At 31.1% G+C, this 27,432-nt stretch overlaps 3 protein-coding genes across 3 annotated transcripts; all 3 read right to left on the bottom strand.

The window, feature by feature from the left end:
• Nucleotides 1–9,940: 9,940 nt before the first annotated feature.
• Nucleotides 9,941–13,343, bottom strand: LOC131621605 (ARMADILLO BTB ARABIDOPSIS PROTEIN 1-like). Its single transcript, XM_058892642.1, has 12 exons — nucleotides 13,140–13,343; nucleotides 12,888–13,036; nucleotides 12,527–12,702; nucleotides 11,961–12,081; nucleotides 11,663–11,786; nucleotides 11,436–11,575; nucleotides 11,157–11,220; nucleotides 10,974–11,050; nucleotides 10,668–10,732; nucleotides 10,461–10,578; nucleotides 10,236–10,360; nucleotides 9,941–10,141 (listed from the first exon to the last, which is right to left on the bottom strand). Exons 1-12 carry the CDS (start codon nucleotides 13,330–13,332, stop codon nucleotides 10,057–10,059), a joined length of 1,437 nt encoding a protein of 478 aa, XP_058748625.1. The 5' UTR covers nucleotides 13,333–13,343; the 3' UTR covers nucleotides 9,941–10,056.
• A 5,266-nt stretch (nucleotides 13,344–18,609) lies between these two features.
• On the bottom strand, nucleotides 18,610–19,177 carry LOC131621661 (uncharacterized). Its single transcript, XM_058892688.1, has 2 exons — nucleotides 18,692–19,177; nucleotides 18,610–18,615 (listed from the first exon to the last, which is right to left on the bottom strand). The coding sequence occupies exons 1-2, from the start codon at nucleotides 19,175–19,177 to the stop codon at nucleotides 18,610–18,612; spliced, it is 492 nt and encodes a 163-aa protein (XP_058748671.1).
• A 1,704-nt stretch (nucleotides 19,178–20,881) lies between these two features.
• LOC131621604 (ARM REPEAT PROTEIN INTERACTING WITH ABF2-like) lies at nucleotides 20,882–25,724 on the bottom strand. The gene is made up of 19 exons (XM_058892641.1): nucleotides 25,360–25,724; nucleotides 25,116–25,264; nucleotides 24,814–24,989; nucleotides 24,311–24,431; nucleotides 24,161–24,235; nucleotides 23,967–24,061; nucleotides 23,755–23,830; nucleotides 23,557–23,664; nucleotides 23,341–23,469; nucleotides 23,164–23,232; nucleotides 22,986–23,045; nucleotides 22,726–22,849; nucleotides 22,500–22,639; nucleotides 22,226–22,289; nucleotides 22,041–22,117; nucleotides 21,735–21,799; nucleotides 21,532–21,649; nucleotides 21,325–21,449; nucleotides 20,882–21,232 (listed from the first exon to the last, which is right to left on the bottom strand). Exons 1-19 carry the CDS (start codon nucleotides 25,571–25,573, stop codon nucleotides 21,148–21,150), a joined length of 2,070 nt encoding a protein of 689 aa, XP_058748624.1. The 5' UTR covers nucleotides 25,574–25,724; the 3' UTR covers nucleotides 20,882–21,147.
• Between the last annotated feature and the right edge of the window lie 1,708 nt (nucleotides 25,725–27,432).

The raw sequence follows: 27,432 nt of genomic DNA, 5'->3' as shown, positions 1-27,432 counted from the left end.
TGGAAAAAAAAAATAGTTTTTGCCCTCAAATTATTAATTTAGACTAAGCTAACAAAAGGGTATTTTTGGTATTTCTAGAACAACAATTTTTCTTATATTATATATAATAATAATAATAATAATAAAGTAATAAAAAGTGAAAAGTAAAAAAAAATTAAAAATTGAAAAGTGAGTTGGAAAGTGAAAAGTGAGTACGAAAAAATCAACAAAAGACATTTTTTGCCCCCAAATTATTAATTTAGACTAAAATAACAAAAGGGTATTTTTGTGATTTTCAGAACAACAACTTTTCTTATATTATAGATTTTAAAAACATTTCTATTAAACTAGATGAAATTTATATTATAGTTCAAAACAAGGCACTCCGTATTATAAGCATGAGGAGTGCTAGCAACACTCTCTTTTCAATACTCTCTCTAACACTCACTTTATTATTGGTTAAAACATGTGTGAGTCCCTCACTTTGGAAATGAATCCCATATAAAGTAGTATGACCCACACATGTTTCAACCAATAAAAAAGTGAATGTTAGAGAGAATGTTGCTAACATTTCTCTTATAAGCTTAGCTTTCTTTACTACGTGATGCATATAGATTTAATGATCCCGAGAATAAAAAGGCTCAATAATTATGTTTATAGACTCGTCTTTATCATGTTTTAATATCGACTTCATATGAATGAGGATTAGGAACTATTAACAAATTTAATAATTAAATTTGTTAATAGTTCACAAAATATTTAGCTTAGTATTATATGATGATATGTTTTATTTTCAACTATTAAATAAAACATATAACTAGCCCTTTTAAAAAAGAAACTTTGCTTTTGTATTTGTTTTAACTTTATGTAGGAGAAAATCAAATGCAGCTTGATTATTTACATCTTTAAATGATTTTTATAGACCACCTTGATTGATAGAAGAATTAAAGCAGAGTGTGAAGCGCTATATGTCTTGAATTTACAATTCTAACAATAGCTCAATAATTGTTAGTTGGTTTAGTGGTGATTGACACTGAATTTAGTAGGGAGAACAACGGTTCGATCCCCGCATCTGCGATCGAGGTGAAGAGCTATATGTTAGACATATGAATCAATAAATGATTTTTTTGTTAGACATATGACAAAGTAAATGATAACTAAATGAATTTATGTCAAACTCTAACTCGTTTTGTTCAAACTCCATCATACTTTGTTTAAAACTTCAATGCTAGATTTTTTTCTTTGTTATCTCAAATATTTTACATGCTTGACTTGATAAATTTTAATTTTATTGGTGTTGCATCCAACCAAATGGGCCGGCCCAACATAATCACCAAATAAATTAGAATCATGGTTGGTGTTATGAGAAAATTTTACTTTGTACCCCTACAACTATGCTCATACCCTTACATGAAAAAAATTTGGACCGAAATACCCTTGTATAAATAATACATATTTTAAAAATATTCATTTTTTCCTCACATTTCAGAAAAAAATTTGAAACACCCAAAAATATATAAACCGGAACACTTTTTCAAAGTCTTTCGGTTTAGAAAAAAACATACCGGAACACTTAGAAAAAGAGTTCCGGTAGTTTTCAAGTTGCATACCGGAACACTTATTTAAAGTGTTCCGGTGGTTTTTTTTTATAAATAATTCTAGACTTTACGCAACGGTTTAAAACCGTTGCCTAAAATGAATGGAAAATAAGTAAAACCGTTGCCTAAAGTATAGTTTTTAAAAAGTGTAGAGTCAGGATTTAAAAATCACTTTAGGCAACATTTTCTCTCTGTTGGCAAATAGCTTTAGGCAACACTTTATAACCGTGGTCTAAAGACCAGAATTTTTTTAAAAAAAATTAAACCACCGAAACACTTTAAATAAGTGTTCCGGAATGTAGCTACAACCACCATTTTAAACAACTACCGGAACTCTTTTTCTAAGTGTTCTGGTATGTTTTTTTTTAAACCGGAAGACTTTGAAAAAGTGTTCCGGTTTATATATTTTTGGATGTTTTGAATTTTTTTTTAAATGTAAGAAAAAAGTGAAATTTTTTAAAATATGTATTATTTATAAGAGGGTATTTTGGTCCAAATTTTTTTCGTGTAGGGGTATTGGTATAATTATAGGGGTATAAAGTAAAATTTTCGTGTTATGACTAGACAGTGAAAATCTATGTTTTTATTTATTTTTGTTATTGTTGCCCTTTCTTTTTTGGGTAGGGATATTTGTTTAGGAACATCAATGAATGCATTTTGACTAATAGATACACTAAATATATTTCCAGGAAAGTTCATAGATATAAACGAGAGTCTAATACTTATCAAATTTATAAGTTTATAACATGTCATAAAGTTAAATTTGAACAATAAAACTACATATTATGCTTATAACAATGGAAAAATAATATATAATGTTGAAATTAAATGCAATCTACAAAACAAATGATATATTACATAATTGTTGCTAGTTTGAGAAATTATTTTTTGTTTATTTTATCTGAAGTTAATATCAAAGTCCTTACTTCTAAACTTCTAGTAAATTCTTCTATTTTTTTTTTTACGTGTAGTCTTTAGTATATACTACTCTCTCCGTTTCTTTTTAAGTGTTGTTTTAACAAAAAGCTCTTCAACCAAGATAGTGGATTATTAGAGTTACTTTTTCTATTATACCCTTATTTATTTTTCTCTTTTCAAATAAATTCAATCATACAAACTCTTTTTCCAATAACTAATTGAAAAATTTGAGGTGGAGTTATTGAAAAAATAATGGTATAAATGACAAATTATAACATTAAATTATAAAACGACACTTAAATAGAAACAAAAAAATTCTTCTAAAACGACACTTAAAAAGGAACGGAGGGAGTATTTGATTACAAATTATATTTTTTGAAGTTTATCTTATCTACTATCTAAATAAGAAAGAAATACATTATTAACGAATCTCTTTGTCATAAATAACATTGCCAATCATCTTATTTTAACAAGGGAGAAAACATTCATACTTATCCTTTTACATCAATTATGAAACATGTCTAGGGTTATAAAACACTAATCAAACAAAAGTATGTTTTTCATTTTCTTTATATTATATTTAAATTGATAGGGAAAATTTGCTCACACATAGTTAAAATTTAATGAGATATTGTTAATAAATTATATCCACAATGTGTTTGTAAAATTGTTTGATTATATTTTGTGCTAGTAAAAGGTGTTTGTATTTTGGTTGAATCTTTTATGCCTATTTGCAATGTTGTTTTTGGATATTTTTGGCCCATTTATATATATTACATTGATATGTTACAATAGAATTGTAAAGTTGCAATATAAACTTATCCATTTATATGTAACTTTTTCAGTTTTTTATTATATTTTTAGGATTCAAGATAATGAGTTCAAGAAAGTTGATTTGAATGAGGCGTTGGAATCATGATATGTGGTTATTTGGTCTATTTTAAGAGTTATCCGTTTTGAAATCATAGAGTAGCTAGAGTACTTGAATTCAAGGTTCTTTTATCGTAATATAGGGTATAATTTTTTTAGATTGATATGCATCACGAAGTTAAAGTAAGAGGTTAAAGAGCACATGATAGAAATTCAAATTCAGTACATCTTTTAATTATTCATGTAATAATTTTTTAAGTAAGGCCATCGAAATATCTTTATTAGCTGAATTCAGTACATCTTTAATTATTCATCTAATAATTTTCTAAGTAAGGCCATCGAAATGTCTTTATTAGCTTATATGGTATGATTATATTTCTCTTTTATGAAATCATTTTTATTCCCCTTTTTACTGTGAATTGAATGGTGTTTGATTAATTGTAAATTGAATTATGTTTGATTAATTGTGAAGTAAAGTGAATGGATAATGATGTGTATGTGTGACTAAATACATGAAGGATGAGGGGACACACACACACACACACACACACACACACATATATATATATATATATATATATATATATATATATATATATATATATATATATATATATATATATATATATATATATATATATATATATATATATGATAGTTGATAATTTTGTCCAACTACCATATTTATCCCTTATGTCTTTTATAATAATTATGAAATACTCACCCTTTCTGTTTGAATGTTGCCTACACGTGGGTAACGTGCTGGAAATCAAGAATAATTCGTTCAAGCTTAGAGGATAACTTCATGGAGTCCTTTAGCATTTTATTTTGAGTAAAGGGAGTCTTGCTCTGATACGTAACATCGGAGTTGGGAACGTTGAATTTGAACTATATGTTCTTTGTTAGCATGTTGTATTGCGATGCTTTGCTTTGTTTTGAGATTTTCTAAGCATGGCTTATGCGTTATGAAGTGTGATGGCACTTTATTTGAAGTATTAAATAAAGATGTTTTTGAGACTGTAATTTATGTTGTGACGTTTGAAGTTATTTATGATATTTTCAATGAGATAAAGGTTTCAATTTTTTAGGACCCGTGTTACGGAGCATGATTAATTGTTATGTGAAGTTCTATGGCGATGTGACACCCTTATTGGTGATTCTTATTTGATTTTAATTCGTATTATATTGTGAATATTCCTTGTGGGTTAGAAATGTGTTACATTAGTGGTATCTGAGTAGGTCGGCCCGTCCGACTAAGTTGTCTAATGTTGTTTGTTCCTTGGTACACGACATGTGTGAGAAACACTGTCGATGCTTGTTAATTTTTCTAACTGTTTGTTTTCAAGACTTGATTTGAACTAAGTGGGGGGAGAGGCATTTGTTTATCTGAGATATTTCTATGGTGGAGTGTTGGTCCGGTGTGCCGTTGATGGCAAGAATGCAAGCGTTGTTGAACCGATGTTGTTTCCGAATCCGAAGAGAGTACATATTTGTGATTCTTGTCTGTTAATCAAATTAGGATTAGGGGTGTTCAAAACCAAACTGGCCCAACAGAAAATCGCAAAAAACCGCATTTGGTTTGGATTTGTTTGGTCTGTTTTATAACGAAACCGCACGGTTCAGTTTGGTTTGCGGTTTGTATTTTACAAACCGAACCAAACCGAACTAAACCGCATTATGTTACAACTCAAACTTCACTTATCCCACATCCAACTCAAACTCAAATCTATTATGTCTTAGCCTTCGAAATTACAAATTATTTTCTCTTCCTTGCACTTAAGGTTTCAATTTAAGTCTTCTTAAATCTCTCTTATCGGTATCGCGCCTTCTACTCATCTTCTTTTCCATGTACATCTCACATATTCTTCTATAGTCTCTCATATCTTCTGTTCTTTATTTTTCATTTTCTTATTTTTATTCAACTGTTTTCTCTTCCAATTACGTTTTTAATGCACCTCTTCCTCTCTGATCTCTCTTCTCTTCTGCTCTTTCTTTTTCTTCTTCTCTAATCTCCTCTATTTTTCTGTTTCATTATAATGTTTTTGATATTGTTTTATGCTACTATATTTTGTTTTTTATTCCACTTTTCTCCAATCTTATTTTTGTATATTAAATGAAAAGTTTTTGTCCAAATATGATGAATTTTGTTGTTATTTGATAAGCATAAATGACTAAAGACAAAGCTATATTGTCATCTATATGTATATGTATGGCTCAATATTTTTTTTTGTAAGAAACCAAACCAACCAAAGCAATCCAAACCGCATTTGTTTGGTTTGGTTTGGTTTAGTTCGGTTTTATTTCCAAAAGCCAACCGAACCAAACCGAACCGCACACTTTTTTCTCTTGTGGTTCGGACGATTTTTTAAGTCAAAACCGCCCAAACCGCACCGCGAACACCCCTAGTTGGGATGTATTTGAGGGAGGACGATCATGTATTGTTGATGTTTGATTCTTGAAGGATAGAGAGCAAAGTAATTGCTAGTGATTTGCCAGTGATATGTATTCCCTGATGTTTTTCCTGAAGATATTTATGGCTTACCTCGAGAGAGTGGATTTGAGTTTTGTGACAGTGGAGGACTAATGTTTTTATCGGCTAAGGAAGCAGATGAATTTGTGACTGACGGAGTGATGGTGTTGCTTAGTTGGATGCTAAGAGTAAAGGAGTAGTTAGTGAGTTGCATGGTGTATGTGAATTTCTAAGATGTGCTTACAGATGACATACATGATGTACCTCTAGAGCGTGAGGTAGAGTTGTCATAAAGTTAGTTCTAGGTATGAAACTGATGTCGATGGCTCCTTATAAGACGTCAGCATCGATATTGGTTGAGTAAGGAAACAAGTGAAAGGATTGCTGGAGAAGAAGTTTGTTTGACCGAGTGTTTCTCTGTAGGGTGCTCTTGTGTTGTCGTTAAGAAGAAAAATGGATGTATGAGACTATGTGTGGACTCCAGGCAGTTGGATGAGGCGACTATTGAGATTGAGTATCTACTTCGAGGGATTGATGATTTGACGGACCAACTAGTTGACGAGTATGTCTTCAGTGTAATTAAATTGGGGTTAGGCTACTTTCAGAGTCGGGTGAAAAGTCAAGATAGTTAAGTGGAAGTTTGAAGAATGAGGTGTAGGCATTACAAATACTTGGGATAGTTTGTTGCAGTGTTTATTGAGAATATTATGAATGATTTAAATCAGAATATAGACGTGTTAGACTTGGAGATTTGAATTACGGTGTCGAAAGGGAGGAAACCTTAAGATGATTTGTCAGAGTGTAAATTATGATTTGAGGAGGTGAGTTTGCTCGAGCATGCTATTTTGAGTGATGGTATCTGTGAATCCACCTAAGGTAGATGCTTTGAAATTGATTACGAAGACTAGAAGATTTTTGGGCTTAATTGGTTATTATCGCAGTTTGTTTAAGACGATGTCAAATGTGATATGTTGTTAACGAATGAGTTGGAGAAATGAGATATTTAGTATTATGAGGAATGTGAAGATATTGGAGGAAGCGCATGGAGATGCAACTTACATCGGTTAATAATGATTAGAGTGGTGATAGCTTTTGAGGAAAAGAGAGGTAATGGGAAGATAAAAATAAACTCAAAGATGAGTGGAATCATGTTTCTAGCGACAAAGTATTAACAAGTGTCAGGGAGAACTTGGGGAGAATTAAAGACTGAAGAATTATGAATGTTATGAAAGTCCTCTGCATGTATAGCAACTTCAATTGGAGCGAAATATTAATAACGTAATTAGTATATTATCATTTGTTGAGTTAGGAGGAACTTAACATTTGCACGATGCTGGATGAGTCTGAAGTAGAACATATGATGTGTTTAGGCGATGGTGTTTCATCGACAAGATCGAATGAGAAGAAATTGTGGAAGCATTTGTAAACCTCGAACGAAAATTTATTAGACCATGGTGCTTTAGGTGACTTGGAGTGCAAGTTCTAAGGAACGCTATTGTAGTTTAGTAAGGATGGTTTATACCCCATCAGATTATCGTCTACCTATTGACAATTTGAGGAACTGATCACCTTTGATCTCTTGTTGATAGTAGACGGGACTGTGTTGGATGTAATAAATTGTCTTGCCAGTTAGAAAGTGCGTGAGGTGAATTGACTTTTTATCGAGAGGATATTTGTTCACCATTTTGTGTGAACTTATTGAGAAAGTGGCTATGAGATAATTGAGACTTATTGAACAGTTCAGAGACTTAAGTTTGTATGCAAGCTAGCGCCGCAGTGTAAAAGGATGAGTATACCATGGGTGAACAATGAGGGTCTGGTGGATGTTGAAGATAATTAGAAGCTAAATGTGAAAATTGTAGATTTGATAGTTGATGGGAATCAAAAGGAGGACCATGACTTGTGATAGATGTTTAGAGTGGTGCAACTGAAGAGTGATGTGACATAGTTCATTAGGTAATGCGATTTGTTAAATATTGGAAGTCTGCGGACTGATGCAAGCCATTAGACATTCCAGAGTGGAAGTGATGAGTGAGAGGTTTATGTATTGTTTGTGTTACTGCCACGTCAAGATATGTATTAATCTACATGTTCGATTGACGGATTGTTGATGTCATGATATTATGTTATTATGAGTTTGTGTGGTATGATATCCAACTTTAAAAGTGTTCGTTGTGAATTGTTGTAATTGCATAAAATATGTTGGTAATGAATTGATGCTATGTGACGTTATGATGATTTGATTGTCGTTGTTGTGATGTCGTTGCTGTTTTGTGATGATAGACATATATAAATACGAGAGTACCACTGTGTATGTGTTTTGTTGTTGATGATATTGTGATGATGTATATATGATGTTGCATGTCTAGCTATAACCATGCTATGTTGATAAAGAATATATTATTAAGAACACCCTCGACTAGCTGAGTTCGAATCTAAGTGTGTAGATATTGTAGTTGTTGCCTGCTGAGAGTAGGATGCGAGGGCGTTATCTAGAGTTGTTTACATCAGGTAAATTTTTTGGGACGAAAATATTATAAGTGGGGGAGAGTTGTAACACCCAAAATTTAGAATTTGTATTGTTTTGATGAATTATGGCGAGTAATTGTGAATTTAAATGTTTTGATGATGTTTGTTGAGAGTTAGAGGTATATGTCCTTGGGTTAAGAGAGTAGTACCTTGGATTAAATGGTATGTTGAGTTGATTAATTAAATAGAGTTTAATTAGTAATATTATTGTTGGGTTAGATAATTATTTAGCTATTTTTACTAATTAATGGAGTATTCTATTATTAGGGAATAATAATAATAATAATAATAATAATAATAGTGTGACTTGGAGTTATTGTAATTCTTATAATCGACCTTAGGTTTAGATAATTGTAGGTTGGGTTTGTGTTTGGAATTTTATGATGAATTTTATGATATTGATGAACTACCATAATGGATTGTTTAGTTTATATGATTGATGTGATGTATGATATTGTTTATTGTTGTATTGGTGAATGATAACATGAATTAGGGTCAAATCCACCGTGTTTATGAGTTTGAATGTCTAGGGTTTGATGAAGATTGTTGGGAGTATGATGAACATTTGTATTTTTGTGTCTAAAATAATTAATTTATGTTAGAACTAAGTTAATAGACCTTAAATCACAGAAAAATAATGATTAAAATCAGTTTTTAGGCAAATAACTATTAACCTAAAATTTTATTCACAACATGTTTAAAATATAGAACGAGCTCGTAATTATTATTAGACCAATTTAAAACACACATTACCAAAACCAAATTTAAAAAAGGCAAGTGACTAAAGAATGAATTAGCTACCTTTTAGTGTATTTAAAAGATAGATGAATAAATAAAATATGTTAGGGAGCACTGGAAGTGTCAATGAGTTAAACATTCAAAATGTAAGAGACTTTAACACTACATATTGATCAAAAATTGTAAGGTAATGGGTGTGTGAGTCATTTCTCTTGTATACCCGACATTTCTTTCATTTCTAATCAATGTGAGACTTAACCAATCATACTTGAATTCAACAATCTCCTCCACAAATATAAGTCACTCACATCACTAATATTGATCTATACTAAGATCTCACTTTCACTCTCCCTACTGACCCTAACTTTACTTTAATATCACTTGTTCTTACATCAACGAGCATAGAGGATTTTAACGATTATACTATTAAGTCATTTGTATAATATATTTAACTTAGGTTTTATTTAGCCATTTTGGTCTAGTTTGCCATAAGTTGTTGCAATCGATTCATGCCAAATGCAGAAAGTTGTTTCTTAACTTACAAGTAACATAGTAGCAAGTAGCAACTTGTTATAAATAAGGAACCCAAAAGCAACAACACTATTGTCAAGAAACGAAAATGCTGCAAATAAATTTTACATAAATTATTATAACTTATAAGCATAACCACCAACAATTTCATACCAAAACCAGTATTCACCAGCTTAAAAAAGGCCAAATTATCTTGCTAAATGTATAAAATATGTTTCTTTCACTGTGAAATGTGTCACGAAAAATACAAAATCAGGGTGCTTCTGTGCAATTGGATAGAAGCTAAACTTTGAAGAGTTTGTTAACCCTGTAGAAGCAAACATGCTCTAAGGTTGTTGCCAAAAAATGGCATGCAAATATATTTATTAACAACTTTGTACATTTTCATTCTTCTCGAAAGGATTAAAAATCTGAGAATCAGCACTAGCTAGCGTGTTTAGGCATGGTAAGTAAAGTCGAGAAGAAGTTCCGAATGTCCGGCTTAATGCAACGGATAAAGCGAGAATACCTGCATATTAAGATTGAGAAAGAAAATATGATCAGTGCAATATACTATAAGAGAACTACATTTCAAGTTGTAAAGAGAATGTAAGATAACATACCACGGTTTGGCGCTCACATTATCAAAATGCTTCAAGATAAAGAGTATGCATGAATATTTTAACGATGTAGCATTATAGGTGTCTGACATCACATACATTACTGAAACATTTTCCACAGAAATGTCCTGCAAGAATTATTTAACAATATTAAATTAAACCATTAAAAATTCAAAAAAAAAAAGAAGAAGAAATAAAAGCAACTGTGAAACTCAAGTCATTGCCTACCTCATAAATAACAGATTCACAAATACGCTTAAGGCCGTCGAGAAGATATTGATCTGCAGCTTTAAGGAGGTCCAGGGCAATATCTAAATCAACAGCTACTGTTCCGGTGTATATAAATCTAAATTTCCAACATAAAATTAGTTCATAAATAGAGCCTATTATAAAAACATCAATATATAAGAAAAGGGGCAGTCAGTATCAACCTACCTCATCATCAACTCAAAGACATTCCATTTGATGTTGGGAATCTCTATTTCCTTGGATTCCTTTTCCTGCATTGAACATTGTAAAACATTATGGAGGTTATTTACACTCCAGCTCCGCATATCCATTAATCATAATTCAATTGCAAAGTGATTATGGAACTAGATAACTTGCACCCTTAACCTATTAAAGATACCTCGTAATTTCTATTTGAATATTTGCAAAAGAATAATAGTTGCTACTTACAGGTAATGAATTAAAAGAAGACTTGAAAGTTGAAACTAAGTTGAATGATTAGTTAATGCTTACCTTGTAACCACCATCAAACATTGCGCGAAATATATCAGATGAAAGTAAACAAGCTCTATGAGCATGAAAGCGTTTGCCTGAAGAAAGGAGAATTTAGTAAATTAGTTCATACATCATATTCAATATGCATACAAGCAGAAAATTAATAGGAAAAAGCAGCAAAAATTGGAGCAGCATTTAGACCTTCAACTATGAATGTGACATCAGAAAGTACTGGATTGTTTACATATTGCTCACCCATGTAAACCTACAATACATACAAGAGAAAAACAATATCTCATTTTCCATTCTCATGATCATCACCATAATATATACAGTAGAATATGAATCAAACAACTAAGTTGCAAAGGCAATAAGTTCAAATTGCAGTTGAATTATGCAACTATGATAATACAGAACATGTGCAGAGCAAAAAACCAAAATAAATGTGATGAATCCAATGAGACATAAAATGAAAAATACCAGGGGAGTTGGGGATGCAGGCGCAAGATCAACAATAGAGACACTCATTCCTTTGGTAGCCATTGTGTGAAGCGCTTCAGCGGCTTCACGCTTCTCCTTTTTGGTTGTAGATCCAAGAAGATTCAACAACAATTCTAATCCTGAAGATTTAACAGCATATTGATTGAAAAATACTTTCCAAGTACAGCCAGAGAAAGGGGACAAAAGTATATATTAAAGTTTGTTACCATTATTGTCTATGAAAATAGCTTTACGGTCATCGGCGGAACATAGATGTGCAAGAGCAAGAGCTACACGTTTCTGAACAGCCTTTTCCCCGAAGCGCATAAGATATAACATTTGCTCCAGCACCTGCAAAAGAGGAATTAATGAAACATTCAAAATCAATAATGTAAACAACATTAAAAGGAATGTTGTTCCAAAAGTGGGCAACGCATCGCACTCAACAATATGCAATTTTATATTCTTGTAAGCAACTATAACAAAAGAATCCACCATAGTAAGTTGTTGTGCCAAATCAACTACCTGGTCTTTATTCTCAGCATTTTGAAATGCAAGAGTTCTTAAAGCCTCTGTAGCAGCTCTATGTACCTCTGTATCATCGGATTCAAGCAAATCAACAAGAGGAGGGATGCCACCTTCCAACCTGATCATGGAATCTATTAGAGAGCATGGACTATGATATATTTAAGGCATTGTTGTCAATTGCAGATAACAGACTGTTAACATTCCAATATGTATTAATGCTATAACAGATACTGGACAACATTTTGTATTAAATTGTGTATCACAAAGAGAGTCATCTTTGAGGGCGTGCAAGGCACACTACCGCACAAGACCCACAGTTTATCACAGTTAAATTGTATCTAAATAGGGTCTCATAAAATATTTTTCACAATTAAATTATAGTGAAATGGGACTTTTAATTATTTTGTCATGGTTGAATTAATGCTTATCTAAGGGCCTCCAAAAACATAAGACAACTTTGATCATAGAACAATGGTGGTATCCAAATCCAGCTATGCTATAGTTGTTAAAGCAGACTATTTAACAACATTCTAAAATATTGGAATTTGGACAATAACAAATACCTGACAAGGGTCTTGATGCTGTTATTATCATGAGCAAGATCGGTTATTACATCGGCTACTCTCCCAAGAAGATGAGAAAAATGTATTTGAGAAATATCAGGGGCCTTAGGTCTCATCAACAAGTCTACAAGACAGGGCAAGGCTCCAGCATCAACAATAAGTTGTTGATACTCAGGCTGTTTGAACATGAAGATCAGCACAAGTAAAACAAGAGTTATTATATATGAAACACAAACTCTCCAAACACGACATTGCCACTAACATAGTGACACGAGTAATAATTTGAAAAAATGAATGAATTAAACATAAACACAAAAACATTACCATCTTCTGATTATATTAAAGAGTACATTGAAATTACCTTGACAACAATAAGACCGAGGATAAAGACACAGTCTCTATTAATATCGTAAGTATCAACATCGAATTCACCCCCATTAGACACCATATGCAAAACCTTCACCAGAGATGGAATGACATCACAAATTACCAAAAGATTCACAGTATCCTCTGCGAAAGAGAAATTGAACACAACAAATCAAACATAAAACGTTCCAAATCAATAATAACAAAAAAATTAAATCAAAGCAAAGAAATGGAATTGACAACAGACCATCATTGGCGAGGTCGGAAAGAAAACATAGAACATCTTGAGCATGACCAATATCCGGATCATACGACGAAGAGACTGAGTTTAACATATCGATGTGTTGAACAATATCCTCGATAAGATATAGACGGCGAGAGTTTTCACGAAGAACATCTTCTTCGGTAACTTTCCTCTTCAAATTTTGCTTGCGGTCCATTATAGATTAGAAGTGATGGTTTTTCTGAGAATGAAAATCGCTTATGATTATATTGCTTTTGCAGATTTTAAGCCAAAAAAAATTAGTATAAAAGAACATTACTTACACCGTTTGGCGAAAAAGTTTGAAGCAATTGAAATAGTGGTAACGTTTGGCGCGAATATTTTGGAGAAAAAATATTTTTGAATATGTGGTTAGCACGTTTCGCTCTTGTTGTTTTATACATTTTATTTCATAATTATATTGTTTAAATAAATTATTTCACTAACGTTCTTATTATTTAAATATTATAGTAAGACATTTTAAGATTACTAAATATTAAGATTTCAAACAATTGCCATCATATCTTGTAGTTAATATATAAAACTAATAACAATAAATGGGTACATAAAATAACTAAATGATAAACATTATTTATAAATAGTAGTTTTGTAAGATTTTGAAATTTGATATTGCTAGAGTAATATTTATAAATGCTTTAAGTAAAAATATTATGAGAAAGTAAGGATAATATATTTTATGTTTAATTTTCTTTCTAGTGAACTTTTAAGAAAATTTAAATTGTTTTAAACTTAAAATATCATTATCTATTATCTTTAAAAATAGGATATCATTAAAAAAATATTGATAGGTGTTGAATACATTAATCTATAAATATAAAATGAGTTGAAAGAAGGTGTTCAAAACTGAACCTTAACCGGATCAAAATAAATTGAAAATCACCAAAATTTAAGTTGCTATATATTTATAAAATATATATTGTTAACCAATCCAATATTTAAATTTACATATTAATAAAATATTTTTTATTATTTATTTATAAATATTATCATTTTTATTTGAAATTAAATTGTTATATATTTATTTTTTTATTTTTAAGTTGTTAATGTTGATAAGAATAAGATTAAAATTTTAATTTATACTACTTTTATATTTTTATATATAAAATATTAATTGTATTATAAGTTTATTTAAAAATGCAATTTCATACATAATTTACATTTACATTTATGCATCAAATTATAAATTTATTTTGAAAATTATAAAATTATTTTATGGCAATGTATGAATGACTAAACATAAAATTATGGTAGCCTTTAAATATGTAGGTATGGCTTAATCATTTTTTTTTAAAAAAACTTAATCAACCGAACCAACTCATACCGCATGTTTAGTTTGGTTTGATTTTATTTCTAGAAGTCAACCGAATCAAACCGAACTGTGTGTTTTTTCTCTTGTGATTCGAATAATTTTTAGTTTTAAAGCCGTCCAAAACACACTTCAAACACTCCTTGAAAGAATCGACTGTACTATCAAAATTTATCATCCCAACATTACTTACATCTTTAAATATTAAAATAAAAATGTATAAATATTAAAATATTAATATCATTATTCCTTTAAAAAGTGAAATTTAAAATAATAAAAGTATATAAATAAATTTTTTAATAAAAATGTATAATAATATAAAAATTATTTTTCAAATATACTGAAACAAATCAGTTTTTTATTTGGTTGAGTCAAGTTAAATCATATTTAATTTTTAAAAAAAAAGTTAAATCTGCTCACTATTTTTGCATCTAAATCTAGACATTAATCATACCCAATACCCATTAAATGTTAAAGTAAAGAATATCTCATTTAGTTGTCTTATCTCATTCTCAGAAGAAAAATATTATATTTACACTTAAAACATACATTATACTGTTCATCAATACAATAAACGAATGATGTTTTATTAAAAGAAATTATGAATTAAGGAGTACCGATATAAAATTGCGTGATTAATCAATTTCATTATTTTATTAACAAATATTTTATATTTTATTGACCAACTTTATTTTATTACTAAAACTTATTTTTAATATTTGGGCGTTTATTAACCAACTTAATTATTACATTAACCAATATTTTACACTTCATTAACCAAATTTTTATTAAAATTTATTTTTAATATCTGAGCGTTTATAAACCAACTTTACCATTTTATTAACTAATATTTTAGACTTCATTATCCAATTTTCTTTTACTACTAAAAATTATTTTTAATATTTAGACGTTTATTAACCAAACTATACACTATATCAACCAATTTTTTATATTCAATTAACCAATTTTGTACTACTAGTGTTTATGTTACTATTCACAGACAACGTTCACGATTCGCAATTACTGTTCACTATTTATGTCACTGTTCACAGTATTAATGAATAGTGACTAGGGTGTAAGTGTAAGCTTTAGTGTTCTCATAAACTCTTCTCTACCTAAATGACTCTATACTATTGTTTACTCGTATTTTTGATAAACAATTGCTAGTCGTTAAAAATATTTTTTGCATGATCAACTAGTAAATCTTACGACATATTGAGCGTAAATTCTTAGAAAAGTGTTTAATTGTTGTTGTAAAAGTAGAAATCGACTCTAACTTTATAAGGAACAAAGACTATAAGTTGTAAAGAAAAAACAAGGAATTTCAACTGTGTCGAGCTCCTTATAAAATGCAGTGTAAAGAGAAAAATGAATTGATGGAAAAGACAAGTGAAAAGTAAACGAAAAGTCTTTGCTTAAATATGTAAAGACTAGTGTGTTGGATTATACTACTCCGCCCTGATTTATAAGTAAAAAAAAAGACAATTTTCACGCTTTTTAAGTGCATTTAATTTTCTTAATTTCATGTAAAAGAGATAATACAATTACTAATATACTCTTAATTAAATTGTCATTCACTAACACTATTACATAATTAATACATGGATAATTTTGAAATAAAAACATTAAATGCACCTAAATTTGTTAACTTTTGCTTCTATTTAAGGTCAAAATAAATAAGACCGAAGGGAGTACATGTTTGCTCACTGACTTGTTTCTCACTTTTGTTTGGGTACTTTGATTTTTGTTGTTGTAGTTTTTGTAATGATATTGTCACCTTGAATCTTAACACTAGAATCCATATATATACTAATATATAAATAATTGACTGCAACAACTCTATTCCCAGCAATTGACACGTATCTTACTGCATGGTCTTCCTTTCTCTAAATTGCTTCCACATGTCTTCAATGCATGTATAAGGCCAACAACAATTATTCAATCTAATCTCGTCATTTTTGCTCCAACTGATGCTGTTGACCATCAATCTTGTCGAATCCCCGATAATATTATCTTTCATAGTTTGAGAGACTATGCTAAGTCCCTAGTCTCAGGTTTAACATAGCATTTTTGATGCCCAAGTCTAAAATCATTCACGTCGAAATATTATCAAACATTATTATTTCATTAAGTATTTTCTTAACTCATTTTCTATTGTGTCGAGTTCATTATTTCATTAATGACAACATTATTTGTAACAAAAAAAAAATAGAAAATTGTTGGTACTAGAATTCGAACTCTATCACTCAATGTACATTTAACTACAATTGCTTATCAAAACCGTAATGAAACGTCTTTTGCTAAACATAAAATAGCAACTGTAACACCCCGTACATATACGTCTAGAATAATATGCAGCGATGCTATAAATGGTACATAAAAACATACAAAAGTTGGAAAAGACAAGAAATTAAAATCGTATACAAATCAACTCCTGTTCAAAATGTATACAATACACTTGTCCATAACACTGCATAGCGGAAAGACATCGTTTAATGAGGTCATCCCGCAGTTTGCTCGTCCACCGTTTTCAATAAGGATCATCTAGCAATTCTTCTACTTTTAACCTGTTCCTGAAAAATAAGAGGATTTAGATGAGATTACTAAATCTCAGTGAGTTTCCATAAACACGTCCAAAAATATGGTATTACCACGTTTGACTAGACGATCGTTGTAATATAGTGTTACCAGAGGTATATTTTGTTATAGTAATTATCAAGTATTTTGGTATCATTTTACAGTGCTATAGTTCAAAGTGAAAAAAATTTAGCATCAAATGAGGAGTTTTTTTAAAAACTTTATATTTGTATTTTTTTTTCTTTTAATAGTTGCATTATGAAAAGAATGCTAGTTTTTCTTGTAAGATATTTCTATTAAACTATGTGAAGTGTATACCATAGTTCAAAACAAGGCACTCCATATTATATTATATGAATTGGTGTTAGTTTGTTTTAATTATGTGGTGCTTATAGACCCAATGATCTAAGAAGAAAAAGGCTCAATATTGACTTCATATAAATGTAGGTCATGAGCTATTAATAAATTTAATTGAGGAAAAAATTGATTATCTTAGTATTGGACGATCTTATAGATATCTTTGTTAAAAAGGAAATTTTGTTTTTGTTTTTGTTTTAACTGTATGCATGAGAAAGCCAAATGCTCCTTGATTATCTACATCTTTGAATAAATTTTATACCGCATTTTGATTGGTAAAAGAATTAGAGAAGAGTGTACAGTGCTATATGTTTTGAATTTACAATTCTACCAATTGCTCAATGAAATCGAATGGATATCTAGTCAGGAAAAATTATGGAGGATTATTTACTTTATCTCTAGATTTTCCTAATTATATTTAAAGCTTATTTGATTATGTTCCGTATATAGACGAACTAGGGTTTAGTTGAAAAATCCTAGTATGGCAAATTAATAAATGATTTTTTTATCATACATCTCGTAAAGTAAATGATAACTAAATGAGCTTCAATCAAATCCAATCTCATTTTGTTCAAACTTCATCTTGCTTTATTCAAAAATTCAATGATAGATTTTCTTCTTCATTATCTCTAATATTTTGTATGTTAGACTTGATAATTTTTAATGTTATTAGTGTCGTATCTAATCAAATGGACTCAACATAATCTTCAAATGAATTAGAATTATAGTTGGTGGTATAATTAGACAAGGAAATTTATGTTTGTATTTATTTTTGTTTTTGTTACCCTTTCTTTTTGGGGAGGATAATTGTTTAGAAACCTTGATGAATGTAATTTGACTAATAGTTACACTAAATTTTAGTATTTCCTAGTTAGTGTGATTAAGGTTAGGCAAATTCCTAGATATAAATTGGAATCTACTCATGGCCAAATTTATAAGTTTATAAATACAATTTGGACAAGGAAAACTGCATATTTTGCTGGTCTCTGACGTTAAACTTTCCCTCTAGCTCATTGCTTTCTTGCCTTTCTACTAAATTTTGATGTCATAATGTTAAGTGTTGTCAATATACACATGGAACGACACCACAACATCATTTCCTCTGCACGAGATGTATATGCAAGCACATGTGTAATCCTCAGTATACAGAGGGTCACTCCTAAACCTGTGAATACAATGATAGTGGGCAATGATTCATCCCTAAAAACGAATAAAAAAATAGTAACAAGAGTGAAAAAAAGTTGTTTTTAACTTAATAATGGAATTTGGAAATTACCGTAAGCAGGGTGCATGAACCTGTCATTTGTTGTGTCATCCAACAGGAACCTTCGTTCAGCTTGGAGTACAAGTATACCAAGCATGCGGCTTCATAGTTCCAATTGTGAATGAACTCCAAGTCGATGAAATACTTATGGTAAGTCACATCCACGTAGATTGCAATTTTGCCCACAAACATAGACATGCCAACCAAGAATAGGAAGAAGCACACCAGTGCACACTCCTTGTGGTAGCCAACCCAAAGATCACTGACATCCGGGTTTTCGATTATCTCTAAGTTGTTATACAACTTTGCCAACCAAGAAAACTTGGCACGTGCACCCCTTGTGTTCTTGCAATACTGAAAGGCTTCCTCAAGGCCAGCTCCCAAATAAACCACCATCATCTCCACTACATCAGCCTTGGTAATCTTAGAATGATCAAGCAACCTTCCTATGATGGGAATGTGTAAAAGGCAAGCTACATCATCTAATATAATCATCATCTCATTGATGGGCAAGTGGAAAGATGAGATTTTGCTATGCCATCTCTCAGCAAATGCAACCTACATGCCATAGCTGATGGTGTTGTACCCGAAAGCACAAAGACCTGCAACACCGGAGTTCTGGAGTACACTTTGGAACCACTTATCCTGTGGCTGAAAAAGACTGTGAATCTTTCTAGCATGGTTTACAGATTTCAGACACTCACATTCCTGTTGAAAATAAAATATAACAGTCTATGTCTAGTTGAATTTCGTTATAGTATTAAAAAATAGGATTGTTAAAAAATATATCTCTCCGTCCCAGATATGCGAAGCCACACGATCTCCAAATTATATTAGTAATAAAGTGTTTATGGGCCCTCCTCAGCAACTAGGACATGTTGTGCAATTGGGGCATCCTCATCATGGTGCACACGACTCTGGGATCTCAATCCCCATGATAGTTAACTCCTAGAGGTCGACTCCTCTCTGTCGTGAGGCATAGGGACGGGTCTAGACTGGTCATGCTGATAAACCCCCTTGTGGTGAGCAAATGCGGTTAGTGGGGGCGGCCAAGTCTCCTTCTTGCGTTGTTTTCAGTAATCTTCCTTGACAAAAACATAAGAAAAGATAATAGTGCATCAGGAAGGAAAGAGTTCAGAGATGTATCTCCAAACACCTGAAATAACACACTTCAGAGATACATCTCCGGGAAAAGCTTCGTTTTTTAGCTTCCATGGCAGAAACATTTATGTCACTGTCCTAGCCTTCCAAAAGTCATCCAAATTCACCCAAATCATAGAAACAGATCCTACACATAATCTATTTCAAATGTTAATGCTATCTAATGCATTAAAAATAACATATTTGAGCTAATACATTTATCAAAACTCAAAATAAGCTAAATGAGAAACTTACTCAAAAATGTGTTGAGGAGCGTGTGAAGTATTTAATACAGTAGTTAGAGGGAGTTGGGAATGGCAAGATACAAGCAAATGATCCAATGTTGCTTCAAATCTTGAGATTGAGTATGAACTGGAAAATGGATAGAGGGAGGGAGATAGCAATTGTTTTCTGAAAAATGAATAAGGAAAAGAGGGAGAGTGTGGCGTGGGCTTTAAATAGGTTTGCCTAGTTCTGAGATGCATCTTCGATTTTTTTTTTTATTTTAAAAAAAAGGTTAATTCAAAGATGTATCTCTGAACATACCCTACAATTCTCTTTGCAAAAACATCTCTGAATTTACCTTTACCTAAAATGAAGAATTGGTGCATTTAGAAATATATATCTCTGAAAAAAGGAGAAGTTTTAGAAATTTTGGACATGGTCTAGAAAAATTTATTAAGGTGCGGTGAGAAATTGGCTAATAATTTTTATAATAAATCATACTCAACAAATCCACCTTGACGAATATCAAACCTCAACAAGAACTATTTCCAACCATTTTCATAACTCAGTCTATACTTTTTTTAAGGAGACTCTAAACTAAGTCTAATTTCTATTAACTCATTTGCATAATTTATTTAACTAAGGTTTTATTTAGCCATTTTGGCTTTATAAATGTAGAAATGTAGAAGTTTGCCATATGTTTTTGCAATTGTAGAAAGTTGTTTCTTAACTTACAAGTAACATAGTAGCAACTTCTTATATATAAGGAACCCAAAAGCAACAACATTCTTGTCAAGAAAATTAAAATGCTGCAAATAAAGTGCACTTTAACATCGGTTATTATAACTTATAAGCATAACCATCAACAATTTCAGACTAAATGTAAAAATATATGAATCTTTCACTGTGAAATGTGTGAAGAAAAATACAAAATCAAGGTGCTTCTGTGCAATTGGACAGAAGCTACACTTTGAAGAGTTTGTTAACTATGTATAGCCAAACATGCTCTAAGGTTTTACCAAAGAATGGCATGCAAATTTATTTATTAACAGCTTTGTACATTTTCATCCGTCTCGAAAAGATTAAAAATCGGAGAATCAGCACTAGCCAGTGTGTTTAGTCATGGTAAGTAAAGTCGAGAAGAATTTCCGTATATCCGGCTTAATGCAACGCATAAAGTGAGAATACCTGCATATTAAGATTGAGAAAGAAAATATGATCAGTGCAATATCCTATAAGAGAACTAAATTTCAAGTTGTAAAGAATGTAAGATAACATACCATGGTTTGGAGCTCAAGTTATCAAATTGTTCCAAGATAAAGAGTATGCATGAATATTTTAACGATGTAGCATTATAAGTGTCTGACATCACATACATTACTGAAACATTTTCCACAGAAATATCCTGCAAGAATTATTTAACAATATTAAATTAAACCACTAAAAATTCAAAAAAAAAAAAAAAAAAAAACAGATTCATGGCCTACCTTAGAAATAACAGATTCACAAATACGCTTAAGACCGTCGAGAAGATATTGATCTGCAGCTTTAAGGAGGTCTGGGGCAACATCCAAATCAACATCTACTGTTCCGCCGTATATAAATCTATAGTTCCAACAGAAAATTAGTTCATAAATAGAGCCTATTATAAAAACATCAATATATAAGTAAAGGGGCAGCAGGTATGTACCTCATCATCAACTCAAAGACATTCCATTTAATATCTGGAATCTCTATATCCTTGGCTTTCATTTCCTGCATTGCACATTGTAAGGACATTATGAAGGATATTTACATTTCAACTCCACATATCCTTTATTTCTAATTCAATTGTGAAGTGATTATGTGGCTTTCAAAATTTTCAAAATGTTTGTGGAGCTAGATAACTAGTACCAGCGTCATATTAAAAATTCAATTGGCAAATAATAGTTGCTACTTACAGGTAATGAATTAAAAGAAGAATTGAAACTAGGTTGAATGATTAGTTAATGCTTACCTTGTAACCACCATCAAACATTGCGCGAAATATATCAGATGAAAGTAAACAAGCTTTATGAGCATGAAAGCGTTTGCCTGAAGAAAGGAGAATTAAGTAGATTAGTAAATATATCATATTCAATATGCATACAAGCAGAAAATTAATAGAAAAAAAGCAGCAAAAATTGACAGTGGCTCTTTTACCTTCAACTATGAATGTGACATCAGAAAGCGCTGGATTGTTTACATATTGCTCATCCAAGTAAATCTACAAAATACATACAACACAAAAACAAATATCTTATTTTCATTCTCATGATCATCACCATAATATATATACAGTAGAATATGAACAAGACAACTAAGGTGTAAAGGCAATAAGTTTAAACTGCAGTTGAATTATGCAACTATGATAATACAGAACATGTGCAGAGCAAAAAACCAAAATAAATCCTATGAGACATAAAATGAAAAATACCCGGGGAGTTGGTGATACAGGCACAAGATCAACAATAGAGCCACTTATTCCTTTGGTAGCCATTGTGTGAAGCGCTATAGAGGCTTCACGCTTCTCCTTTTCGATTGTAGATCCAAGAAAATACAACAGCAATTCTAATCCTGAAGATTTAGCAGCATTTTGATTGAAAATACTTTCTAAGTACAACCAGAGAAAGGGGACAAAAGTATATATTAAAGTTTGTTACCATTATTGTCAATGAAAATAGTTTTACGATCATCGGCGGAACATAACTGTGCAAGAGCAAGAACTACACGTTTCTGAACAGCCCTTTTCCCGGAGCGCATAAGATATAACATTTGCTTCAGTACCTGCAAAAGAGGAATAAATAAAACAATCAAAATCAATAATGTAAACAACAGTAAAAGGAATGTTTAAATTGATTGTGATTATCATATGACTAAACAAATAAATCATTGGTCATAGATAACTTGGAAGAAAACTTACTCGCCCTTCCATCTTCTCTTCCAATCTTTTTAACATCCTAGCTACACACTCTTGAGTAGGCTGCAAGTCAAACAAAAATCATAAGGAAACTAAATTTGTACTAAACTAGTAAGAGGTTCTAATAGTTATCTTGATAAACAAAACTAAATTATTATTTGCAAAGAGTAAATGAACATACTAGCACAGTGAAATGTCCAGCCTGCAGTTTTCGTAAACCGTCAGCTTTAATAATAAGAGGAACATTGTCCTGTCAAACAAAGCTGTTATGTCAGAGGCAGCATATCACAAGCATCAATGAATAATAAAGGGCCATGTACAATGTAGACCAAGTAAAAAACAAGAAAATTAATTTCACCTCATTATCAGCAAGAGCATAAAGAGCAAAAGCTGCATTGTGTTGGACAGAAGGATTCCTTGCAGCTAGAAGATTGAGGAGAGGCTCTATACCTCCATTGTAAGCAATGCCAGCTTGATTGTCTGAGTCCTAACATGGATTATATAAACAGTTAGAGTTGATCTCAAGACCCTAATTCCCAAATACTGCTAAATATCAGTTGCTAGTGATAATTACCTGTGCCAACCTCCCAAGTGCAAAAGTTGACATTTCCCTAAGTTGTAAATCTGGAGACTTAAGCATTTTGATTAAAGGGTTTATAGCACCTCTTTGGGCAATTTGAATCTGAGTGAACCAGTTATGAGGATTAGTAAGAGAATTTAACTTGTGACCAAGCTATCGCATTGTAGGTTAGCAAAACACAACTTAACCAACCGTGCAATCTGTATCCGTTGTGGCAAATTGACCGATTAAAAGAGCTGCTTCTCTTTGGGTCTCCAAACAGGGGGAACTATCAATGAAAACATTGACTAGTTAAGATAGAAGTAATAGCTTACTACCACAGACCCCAACAATGTTTGACAAATACATCACAAGTTCCTAGTCCTATGGATAGCTTAAAGAAAATAAAAGGCAAGATGTGTCACCTTAGTAGATAAATAACTGGTTGTAAAGCCTCTTCTAGAAGAACTTCTCTCTTAATTTCAGGCGAAGAATGGACAAGATTTCCAATCACACCAACCTACAACATTAAATTTCATTCTGCTTGTTCTCGTACATTCGAAAACTGTAAAAAGCAAATTATAATGTTAAAGATTATGTGAATTCATTTGTGTCTTACCGCCTCAGAATGTATTGCAGGATCCTCTGATCCAAGCATTAGTACAAGAGTGGGCAACGCATCGCATTCAACAATCTGCATTTTTTAATTCTTGTAAGCAACTATAACAAAAGAATCCTCCAGTGTAAGTCATAGTGCTAAATCAACTACCTGGTCTTTATTCTCAGCATTTTGAAATGCAAGAGTTCTCAAGGCCCCTGCAGCAGCTCTCTGTGCCTTTCTATCAATGGAATCAAGCAAATCAACAAGAGGAGGGATGCAACCTTCATGCCTGAACAAAGCATCTATTAGTGCTATCAATTGCAAATAACAGATTGTTTATATTCTGCTATGCAATAGTGCAATAGCAGCTAATGGACAACATTTTGAATTAAAAAGGACGTGCAAGGAGGACTAATGCATAAGACCTAAAATTTGTCACAGTTAAAGTGTATATCTAAATAGGGTCTCATAAAATATTTTTCATAATTAAACCATAGTTAAATAGAACCTCTAAGAATTAAGGCGTAAACTACACAGGGCCTCCGAAAATTTAAGACAACTTTGATAACAAAACAATGGTGGTATCCCGATTCTGCTATGCTATAGTTGTATACTGCTAAAGCAGACTACTTAACAAAATTCTAAAGTATTTGAATTTGGGAGAATAAAACCTGACAAGGTTCTTGTTGCCCATATTTTCATGGGCAAGATTGGTTATTGCATCAGCTACTGTCCCAAGAAGACCAGAATAAATTGCTTGAGAAACACCAGGGGCTTTAGGTCTCAACAACAATTCCTCAAAACAAGGCACGGCTCCAGTATTAACAATGAGGCTTTGATACTCAGGCTGTTTGAACATGAAGATCAGCATAAGTAAAACAAGAATTATTATCTACAAAGCACAGGTACCCTTAACATAACACTGACACTAACATATCATAGCGACACAAATAATAATTTGAAAATAAATAACCTTGACCGCGAGATGACAAAGGATAGAGACACAGTCTTTTTCCACGTCGTAAGTATCAGCATCAAATTCACCTCCATTAGACACCATATGCAAAACCTTGATCACAGTGGGAATAGCACCACAAACTACCATAAGATCCACATTATCATCTGCAAAGATGAAATTGAACACAACAAACCAGATCAAAAAAACACTCAAAATCAATAAAAACAAAATGAAGAAATGCAATTGCAGACAAACATACCGTCGTTGGCGAATTCAGAAAGAACACGGAGATCATTTTGAGCAGAAGCAATATCTGGATCGGGCAGTGTAATAATTGTGTCAATCCGATCAAGGCGTTGATTAATATCGTCGGCGAGAGTTAAACGCCGAGAGTTTTCGTGAACAACATCGGTGGCTGATTCATTTTCTTCGGTGAAATCCATTTTCCTCTTCAAAGTTTCCTTGTGGTCCATTATAGATTAAAAGTGATGGTTTTTTGAGAATCGAAATCGGTGTTGAACTTCGATTTTAAATACGCAAGAGATTGAAATTCGATTGAGAAATGAAAGTAAAATTACTCTTCCGCTTTTCCAGATTTTAAGCCAAAAAGTTGAGTCTAGAAGAGTGTTCATTCATTTGGCGTAAAACAAAAGTTTGAAGCAATTGAAATAGCGGTAATATTTGGCGCTGAATATTTTGGAGAAAAAACATTTTTGAAATAATGTATTTAAAGCGCCCTTTTTCTTCCCCATTTCACTCTTGTTTAAATACATTATTTCAATAACATTCTTATTATTTAAATATTATAGTAAAACATTTTAAGATTAAATATTAAGATTTCAAACAATTGCCATCATATCTCGTAATAACTCGTTTAGAAAAACCAATCCTATAGGTAGGGTTTTGTTCAATAAAACTCTGAGCCGGACCGAATCGTCGAATCGAACTCATTATATTTGATTAGTGAACCGAATTATATTTTACAAATATTTTTAAAATTGAGTCATATGAAAAATAAATAAAATCGAAATTGAAAATTACTAAAAACAAGTTTTAAATTTTAAATAATAAAAATAAAGAAATATGTAACGGTTTAGTTCTTTACTAAATTGTTCGATTTAAGATAAATTGTCTTCTAACAATTTGATCTGTTTTAGAATTTTAAAATGATATACTAAGTCAATAAATTAAATTTGTTTTGGTTCTGAGTAAATTAAAACAGTTCGATTTGATTGAATATTTATTATAATTTGATTAAGTTTAAATTTTCTCAAATCTTCTCACTAAAATACCATGAACACCCATAGCCATATATTCTACTAATGTAAATCAATTTTTATTTAATAAATTAGCAAAATGAATTATGTGTAAAACTCAATACCTAAAAAAACATATTAAAAAATTAGAAATATTAGAAAAATAAAATAAGATATAATGAATTGGGTGTTTATTTTCTCTAATTAATATATAAAAAATAATAACAATGAATAGGTACATAAAATAACTATATAATAAAACATTATATATAAATAGCAATTGAAAAAAAAAGAAATTTGAGATTGCTAGAGTAATATTTATAAATGCTTTACATTAAAAAATTATGAGAAATTAAGAATAATGTATTTTATGTTTATTTTTCTTAACTTTTAAGAAAATTTATATATTGTTTTAAACTTAAAAACTATTATCTATTATCTATAAAAATAGGATATCATTAAAAAATATTGATAGGGGTTGAATAATACATCATCTTATAAAAAAAATGGGTTGAAAGAATGGACTATATTACCAAAATTTGTCATCTCAACATTACTTATATCATTAAATATATTAAAATATGTTTTCATAAATATTAAAATAAAACTTTATAAATATTAAAATATTAATATTATTATTTCTTTAAAAGAGAAAATCTGTGTGGCCTAATGGTGAAAGCATGAGTATTGAAAGTATGATTTTCTCAAGGTCTTATATTCAAATTTTGTTAGATACAAATCTATAACTATATATTCTAATCTATAACTAATGTATAAATTGTAGAGGCTGAAGAGGAGAAGGTCGAAGTCCAAAGAGAAAAGATTACATAACAACCAACTAAGGAGAAGATTCTCCAATACAATTAGCTAATAAAAGAAGTGAAATTTGAGCAGGAATTAGCTTGTAAAACATCAAATTAGAACCTAGATCATACCCCATATTGACAAGTGCATTTGCATAACTATTCTACTCACGGTAAACATGACAAACCCAAACCCCCCAATCCAGTTTGAGCAACTATTAAATTTGTTGTACCAATCGCATTCCAACTTTACTACTAGGTTCTAAATCTAAA

The sequence above is a fragment of the Vicia villosa genome, unplaced genomic scaffold (genome assembly GCF_029867415.1).
Source record: "Vicia villosa cultivar HV-30 ecotype Madison, WI unplaced genomic scaffold, Vvil1.0 ctg.000010F_1_1, whole genome shotgun sequence".
NCBI lineage: Eukaryota > Viridiplantae > Streptophyta > Magnoliopsida > Fabales > Fabaceae > Vicia > Vicia villosa.
The sequence above is the reverse complement of the archived record's forward strand: the minus strand, read 5'-3'. Positions and strand labels throughout refer to the sequence as shown.

Excerpts from the sequence above, each read along its gene's own strand:
- LOC131621661 (XM_058892688.1), bottom strand. The coding sequence starts at position 19,177 with ATGATGATTATATTAGATGATGTAGCTTGCCTTTTACACATTCCCATC.
- LOC131621605 (XM_058892642.1), bottom strand. The coding sequence starts at position 13,332 with ATGGACCGCAAGCAAAATTTGAAGAGGAAAGTTACCGAAGAAGATGTT. Across the intron at positions 11,051-11,156 it reads TGTCACATTCATAGTTGAAG|GCAAACGCTTTCATGCTCAT; the intron begins GTCTAAATGCTG and ends TCCTTTCTTCAG. Across the intron at positions 10,361-10,460 it reads GTGAATCTGTTATTTATGAG|GACATTTCTGTGGAAAATGT; the intron begins GTAGGCAATGAC and ends TAATTCTTGCAG.
- LOC131621604 (XM_058892641.1), bottom strand. The coding sequence starts at position 25,573 with ATGGACCACAAGGAAACTTTGAAGAGGAAAATGGATTTCACCGAAGAA. Across the intron at positions 23,470-23,556 it reads CACTTGGGAGGTTGGCACAG|GACTCAGACAATCAAGCTGG; the intron begins GTAATTATCACT and ends AATCCATGTTAG. Across the intron at positions 21,650-21,734 it reads GTCTTTGAGTTGATGATGAG|ATTTATATACGGCGGAACAG; the intron begins GTACATACCTGC and ends TTGGAACTATAG.